Raw genomic sequence first — 8,350 nt, 5'->3', positions numbered from 1 at the left:
CTATCAAAATTCAATGTCATTTTTTACATTCTTTGAAAAAAGTGGCCACAATCTAAATAGCATGGTGCTAGCATAAAAAAGTGACTAAAGAACCCTAGAGACAGCCCACAAATAACCCACACGTTCATGGTCAGTGAATTTTCCGAAAAGGTATCAAGAACATGCAACAGGAAAGGGGCCGTCTCTTCAGTGAATCGTGCTGGGAAAATGATATCCACGTGGAAAAGGACAAGATTGGTCCCCTGCCTCACGCCACATACAGACGTCAACTCTAAATGGGTAAAGACGGATGTAAGACTATAAGAGGAAAACCGGGGGAAAGCTCCCCGACATTTTTTCTGGAAAATATGTTTTTGAATTTGACCCCAAATCACAGACAACTAAAGGGAAAATAGGCAAGTGGGGTGACACCAAACCAAAAAGTTTCTGCTCAGTAAAGATGACAGTGGAGTGAAAGGTCTGTTCGTAGATGGAGGAAATACCTTTAAAACACAGATTCAATTAGAGGTTTGTGTCCAACACACACGAGTGACTCAAACAGCTCAATAGCAAAAAAGCAACCGATTTTTACAATGGACAAAGAACCTGGGTAGACATTTCTTATTTTGGGGTACTGGGGATAACTCACGGGCACTCGAGCACTGAGCCCCATCCCCAGCCCTATTTTATATTTTATTAGAGACACGGTCTCCCTGAGCTGCTTAGTGCCTTGCTAAATTGCTGAGGCTGGCTTTGCACTCAGGATCCTCCTGCCTCTGCCTCCTGAGCCACTGGGATTATAGGAGTGCGCCACCGTGCCTGGCCCTGAATAGACATTTCTCAGAAGAAAATATGAATGACCAATAGGTATGTGAAAAAAAATGTTCAATAGCATTAATCATCTGAAAATGCAAAAAAAAAAAAAAAAAACCCAAAACCAAAAACAATGTCACCTCATATCCATTAGAATGGCTGTTATTAAAAGGATAGAAAATTAAATGTAAGTGAGAACAGAGAAAAGAGAATCCTTGGATACATTGTTAGTGAAAATATCAATTAGTATAGCCATTATGGAAAAACTGTAGAGAGGTTTCTCACACACTTCAAAGTAGAACTACCATAATACCCAGCAATCTCAGTTCTGGGTATACATCCAACAGACATGAAATCAATGTGTCAAAGAGACATCTGTGCCCCCGTAGTTATTGCAGCCAACATACAGAATCAAACCCAATGTCCACCAAGCTAAGGGAGGATAAAGAAAATGCGGTATAATAAATACAGTGGAGTACTATTTGGCCTTTAAAAAGAAGGAAATTCTGGTACTTGCAACAATATAAATGCACCTGGAGGACATTATTCCTAAGTGAAATAGGCTGGCCTCAGAATGACAAATGCCAGGTGATCTCACTTATATGTGGAATCGGAAGCAGTTGAACTCCATGAAATAGAGCACAATGATGGACACCAGGGGCTGGGGCAGGGGTGGGGATATGCTGGTCAGAGCTCAGGACTGCTGAGAAATTTTCAAATGTTTACATCACACACAAAAAAAAATCAGTATGTGATGTAATGGCAGTGTTATCTTGATTTAACCATTATGCATCATGTACATACGTCAAAACATCACATTGTACTTCATGAGTATGTGCAATTACAATTTGTCAATTTAAAATAAAACTTAGAGACTGAGAAAAGACAAAGGAAACAATCTTTAAAGATTACTGATAAGCACAATAAAAGTTGTTAGTTTGAATTTTAAAAAAGCAAATTGCTTTCTTTACTAGTTTGAGCTTTGCCCTGCCCAGTTGTAAAAATTCTCCCTTTTATGTAATGAATTTCCATAAATGCATATTTCTTTTTAGATATCCTGTTCTCTTTGACTAGACTGTTTATATCTATACCAATACCACACTACATTAATTATCGTAACATTAGCATGTTTTGATACCTGGTTTGGCTAGCCTTCATTTTTATACATTTTTTTTGAGGGGGGGAGTGTACCAGAGTCCTTTTTATGTTTTATTTTGAGACAGGGTCTTGCTAAATTGCTGAGGCTGGCTTTTAACGTTTTATCCTCCTGCCTCAGCATCCCCAATAGCTGGGATTACCGGCATGCACCATGGTGCCCAGTTGTTTTTACACTTTTGAAAAATTGTATTGGTGCCTGGCACAGTGACACACACCTGTAATCCCATCAATGTGGGAGACACAGGCAGGAAGATGGCAAGTCTGAGACCAGCTTCAGCAATTTAGTGAGACCCTCTGGAACTTTGCAAGATGTTCTCTCAAAACAAAAAATAACAATGGATTGGGCTGTTGCTCAGTGGTACAGTGCCCCTGGGTTCAACCTCTAGTAACTCCATCCCCAGATTTCATTGGCTCCTCTCAAACTTTCATACTAGCACTTTATAGGATCCCTTTGTCAAGTTCTTATCAAAAACCGTACTGGGGTTTTCACTGCAATCACATTGAATTTGTAAGTGATTTTAAAAAGACTACCAACTTTGCCATGTAGCAGCACCTTCCCAAGCATAAAAGTTATTTTTCCATTTATTTAGTTCTTATTGTAGGCCTTTAATACATTTTTTATCAATCCATGAAGGTCTGGCATAATTTTTAGATTTATTCCTAGTTTGTAGGACTTGTTTCTTTGATTGTTTACGACTTTTTCTATGATTTCTCACTGGTGATGTGTAAAAATGCTGTAAAATATTGTACAGAACTTATGTGTAACATCGTTGATGAATCTTACTTATCAAAATTATTGAGTGTTAAAAAAATACCATATAAAAACGACAAAAGTCTGCAAATAACGTCTGTTTTGCGCCATCCTCCCCCACGCTATATACCTTCTTGCTTTGTCTTATTGTATAGTTTTCACTGTCTCAGATATCGCTGGGAGAGAATAGTGATCCTTACTGTTTCTGACCTCAATCACAATTCCTCTGGAAATTCAGCTCATTGTAGGTTTTGCTATAGAGTTTCATTGTGTATGTGTATTCGTTTGTATTCTTAATTTTAGGAATTCACACTCACATTGAACTTTCTAAAAATTTATTTATTTATTTATTTATTTATTTATTGAGAGAGAGAGAGAGAGTTTTTAAATATTTATTGTTTTTAGTTTTCGGTGGACACAACATCTTTGTTTGTATGTGGTGCTGAGGATGGAACCCCGGCCGCACGCATGCCAGGCCAGCGCACTACCGCTTGAGCCACATCCCCAGCCCCTCACATTGAACTTTAAAACTCTGATGAATTCTAATTTTGAATATTTTATTTGGGATCATTGCTGTGTTCACAGAAGACATGGGTGCATAATTATCTTTTTTCTCCGGCTGTATTTGGTTGTAGAATGCAATCTTTGGTGTACTGCTATTGCAGCATAACAAATTGCCCCAAAACTCAGCATCTTAAAACCATAGACCTATGTCACAGCTTGAGGGTCAGGACTCCAGGAGATGGAGTCTTAACTTGGTGGCCTGGCTGAGGTCAAGTCCAGCTGTCCACTGGCCTGTGGTCATCTCAAACCTAGAATGGGTCTGAAGAATCTACTTCCAAGTTCTATCGTGTGTCTGCTGGTGGCCCTGGGCCGTCATAGGCTGTTGACCAAAACCGTCAGTCCTCACCCTGTGGGCCACTCCCCAGATATCCTGTCTTCATGACATGACAACTACAGTCCCCCAGAGCAAACGGTCAAAGAGAAAGAGCCTGCTCCCCAAACGGAAGCTGCGGTTTTGTCACCTAGTCTCATAAGGATGCTAACTGTCATCTGTGCAATATTTCACCATAGAAAACTGTGGGCGGGACTACACGAGCATGTGAAGTAAGTGTGAGGATCCTGGCGGGCCCACGTGGAGGGTGGCTTCTCCACCCAGAGAACATGTAAAAGGGTTTTCTCTCTCTTTGCCTCTTTGCTGAGTCAGCCAATTTAACACACCCAGTCGCTGCTCTTGGAGACCTGATTGGAAGCCTATCCGGGCCCACTTTCTGCTTTGAGTATAAACCTTGCTGTTTGACCTCAGGTAGCTTGGGTTTTGTTGTTGTTGTTGTTTTTGTTTTTAGGGCTTTTATTATGAAAAGCCTCCTTTTCCTGGTGCATGATAACTATACTTAGTAGTGGGATTCACTGTGCCATGTCCGTACTTGCACAAAAGATTTGAGCCATCTCACTCCCCAGTGCCTTCCCCATCCTCTCCCTCCCCGGAGCTGCTGGCTCCAGCTACCGGGTCTCCTTCTGCCTGACTCTGCTGTCTTCCTCACCCCATCCCCTCCCTCTAGGTGAATAGCATCACTTTTTAAAAAAATTAGTGCACTACAGCTACACGTAATATTGGTGTTTGTTCATTCTGATATGATCAAACAAGCTTGGGATATAATCTGATCCACTTCAGATCCCAGTACTTCCCTTTCCCTAGCCTCCTCCCTCCCCCTGTTTTCTCCTCTAGGTCCTCTGTTCTTGTCTTCCTTCTGTTTTTTATGGTTTTTTTTTTTTTTAGTCCTTTGTGGATATACATAAAGGTGAAATTCATTGTTATTTTAAATCAACATTTTTCCCCTATTTGCCTCACCCCCTACCTAACAGTCTGGGGAACAAGACTAACATTTTTTTTTCCAATCCCAGATTAAATTCTCATGTCCTTCACTGCCCACAAGAATTTTTAAAAATCCCCAACCTGGGAACTGGAGCCCTGACTTGTCGAGGACACCAGCTGGCTTTGAGACCCAAGTCCACCACAGTCCAAAGAGCACAGAGAAACGTGGAGCACATCTCTGCCTGCTCCCTGGCTCTAGAAGCCTGGTCTGCTCATTCCCATTCAGATGGTACTGACCACCAGTCACTCATCAACATGGCAATATTCTTTTTTGGGAGTGGGAAGGAGTACCAGAGATGAAACTCAGGGGCACTCTGCCACTGAGCCACCTCCCCAGCCCTATTTTGTATCTTATTTAGAGACAGAGTCTCACTGAGTTGCTTAACACCTCACTGTTGCTGGGGCTGGCTTTGGACTCACGATCCTCCTGCCTCAGCCCCCCAAGCCGCTGGGATTACAGGTGTGCGCCACCTTGCCAGGCATCATGGCAGTATTTTTATGTGAACACAGAAGAAATGATGTCTTGGGAAAGAGAAGTGAGAGATTCAAACTCATTCCAGCAGGCAACATGAGACCATGATGTGCAGAGGGTTCCCAGGATGTACCTTTCAATGCTCTCAACTGATAAAGTGATTTTTTGTTGGCACTTTGTTTGAAAAAATGACATTTAGGAGCTAAAGTCATTTCTCCAGACACCACAGAGCCAGCGCCGGGAGATCCATGCTAGAAACTCGCAGCCTCATGATAGGCTCCCGGAACCTCGAGCCTCCTCCTTCCTCTCCACATCTCCAGCAGCAAACCAGAAGGGTCCCCCACTCCCACCCAACCCCAGTGAATCACAGAAGCAAGCTGTACACGGAGAAATAAGTTTATTTACTTATTCACTCGTTAACATATCTCCTGAAAGCCTCCTGGGTACCAAGTGCTTGCCAAAAGGAGGTATGGGTGGAGGAGCCAAGTCCTCACCACAGAATCCCACCTGGCAGCAGAAAGGGAGTTCCCACACCACACAGACCAGGAACCCAGAGCCACCTCCAACGGGCAGGAATCAAGCTGTAAGAGAAAAGCAGATAAGACCTTCAGCGTAAGAACAAGCCAAATCATTGCCACATTATTTCCTGTAACGAGGCCCCTAGAAAAAAAGAAAACAGCAAGGCAGTAGAGTTGAAAGAGTTTTGGTGTCAGGAGACTGAACTCAGGATTCATTTCACTGAAAAACTCAAACTCAGAGTTGGAACTAGATCATCCTCAAATCCCACGGATCCTTCGGGCCTGGACCCTGGACGCGGTGATGTAAACAACCTGAATGATCAATACTTAGTGCCTAGGGTGCTTTACCAAACACTGCCATCTCCATAATGCTCACTTTTTCAAACAAGGAGACTGAAGCTCAGAAAGTGATTTGCCCAGAGCTCTCACCCGAGGCTGGAATGGAATCAAATCCACAGGTGGTCCTTGGAAATCCTTGCCCCGGGACCCAGGGAACAGTGCCCTTGAGGGATGAGGGAGTCCGACAGAGGCTGTGCTCGGAGTGCGGGACTCCCTCATCCCTCAAGGGCACATGGCTGAACCCCCAGAGGGTGGAAGCTGGGGAGGCTGCAGGGAGGGAGACGACCTGCCCCAGCGCCCTCCTTACCTCTCACGGGGGGAATGCAGAGCTTCCCGCACATGCCGAGGCAGCACTTGAAGTCCCCGTCACACTGGCTGTCCGTCTCACAGTGGTTGGGGGGGTTAAGCATCATACACTGACCCTTGACCACTGGGCACTTCCCAGGCTTCCTCTTCACTGGTGAGGGCAGAGCCACATGTCAGTCTGTACCTTGGACACCCTGTCCTTCTGCTCCAGCCTGAGCAGGGAGGATCATCTCCCCCGAGCCCCATCGTACCTCCCTCCCACTAAGGCATCCCCTGGAGTAGCAGCTGGCTCCCCTCCCCTCCTGCCCCCCAGTTGGTGCAGGTGACCAGCTGTCCAGTGTTGACGGGATGGGCAGCTTCCGGGGGTAGCTATCTGAACGCCCTCATGGTGGCCTGGGAGACCGACCTCCTGACAGGCCAGGTCTTCTGCCAGGGGCTAACTTCCTGTGTGGAGCAGTGTGACTGACAGAGAAGGAGGCCTGGCAGGAACCCTTCCTCCAGGCCGTGCCCCTAGGCACTGGGTCTCCAAGCTCCCTCCTCTACCAGCTTACCTGGTCTGGGGATGGCAACAGGATCTAAGCATTTGATGCCACAATAATCAGGGCAACATCTCTTCTTCTCCGGACACTGCCAGTCACTCTGGCACTCAGGTTCCTCGTATCGGAAGCACTGGACTTGTGGTCTAGCAGGACAGGCTCCGGCTTTCAGAGATTCTAAAGAGAAAGTCAAAGGTCAGGAGAGGCTGGGTGCTTGTGTAGCCATCAAGAGTCTCCGGCAAAGCATCACTTCCCAGGAGGAGAGACACTCACCTCAGTGGCTGTCCACAAGTCCCAAGGGAAATGCCCTCCAGAAACAGTGACAGGTTTGAACAAATCAGGTTCACAAGCAGAGGAAGTCACGGACCCAAGAAGAAGGAAAGGATGATGGAGATCAAGAGATAGAGACAAAGCTGGATGGAAGGAGCATGAGAGATGATGAGAATGAAAGTCAGAGACAGAAGCACGGAGACTGAAGACCAGGAGCAGAGAGAGTCAGGAGACTAGGGAGTTGGGCTCTTGGGATTGGACGGTCATGGTGTGAGAGCGTAGGAGAAGGTGGTGGAGAGCAGGGAGAGAGGGCCAGAGAGAAACAGAGGAGGAAGACCTGGGTGACTGACGGCTGGGTGAACAGCATTTCCACACGCTGGGAGTCACACGAGACCTTGGAGCCCAGACAGATGTGTGACCTCAGCGAGGTCTTCAGAAACTAAGTTGAGAGAGCAGAGGCTAGAGAGGGGGACATTCCCCTGCCATCAGGAGCCCCCACCTCTGAGGCTTCAGGCAAGATTGGGCCAGAGTAACTCCAACTCACCATTTCCAGAACCTTCCACAGCCAAAGGAGCCAGAGTTCCCAGAGCAAGAAGCACCACGAGTGGCAAGAGGCTGCTGGACTTCATGGTGCAGACAGGTGGCTCTGATAGCCAGCGCCAAAGCTCACTGTTTATACCTTTGCCAGTGGGTGTGGCCCCAACAGAAGGTTTTGGCTCCTCCCAGCTGCTGTTGCTGGGGCAGGAAGCGCAGCCAGAGACCAAAAATCATGAGACCAGGGAGATGGCAGCCCTTTCCTGTTTCAGACAGGACTCTGAGACCAAGAGAGTAACCATCAGAGAAGAGGTTGTCACCAGACTGATAAGGAGGCCGTTGGGGACGTCTGTCTGTCTGAGCATTGTGAGGAAGCAGCCCATTAGTCTTGCACGTGGAAGAGGGCGGAGAGGTCGGCTGCGCTCCCCGGACCTGGAGCTGAAACAGGAGACGTGGACGCTCAGCGGAGATTTGGGCAATACACCCCTAGTTCTGACATTTCTGGACTCTCCCAGATTGTGAAAGCACCCTACTGATTGCTTAATGAGATTTCTTTCTCCAAAAATGCAGATGACGCATCACCCAACCAACAGATATTTCTTTCCCAAATTATCTGTACCGTTACATCCCCAGAGTCTGTTCCATGACTGAAACGTGGAAGCCACTCACTAAATACGTGAAAGAAGCACTGAGAAATCCCTGCCCCCAGCAAATTTCTTTGGAGTTCAGTTTTCCCACCTGTTGAGATGGGATGATTCTAACAAGATGGTTCTCTTCAGAGACAAAAAGATGAAAAGT

General features: G+C 46.1%; 1 protein-coding gene across 1 annotated transcript; it reads right to left on the bottom strand.

Annotated features, from left to right (window-relative positions):
* Positions 1-5,429: 5,429 nt before the first annotated feature.
* On the bottom strand, positions 5,430-7,715 carry LOC124085691 (antileukoproteinase). Its single transcript, XM_046433575.2, has 4 exons — positions 7,563-7,715; positions 6,764-6,925; positions 6,214-6,363; positions 5,430-5,630 (listed from the first exon to the last, which is right to left on the bottom strand). The coding sequence occupies exons 1-4, from the start codon at positions 7,645-7,647 to the stop codon at positions 5,626-5,628; spliced, it is 402 nt and encodes a 133-aa protein (XP_046289531.1). The 5' UTR covers positions 7,648-7,715; the 3' UTR covers positions 5,430-5,625.
* Positions 7,716-8,350: the final 635 nt, after the last annotated feature.

Source organism: Marmota monax, unplaced genomic scaffold (assembly GCF_021218885.2).
Source record: "Marmota monax isolate L192 unplaced genomic scaffold, Marmota_monax_Labrador192_F-V1.1 WCK01_AAM20220418_F8-fsc00014, whole genome shotgun sequence".
Taxonomy (NCBI): Eukaryota; Metazoa; Chordata; class Mammalia; order Rodentia; family Sciuridae; genus Marmota; species Marmota monax.
The sequence above is the reverse complement of the archived record's forward strand: the minus strand, read 5'-3'. Positions and strand labels throughout refer to the sequence as shown.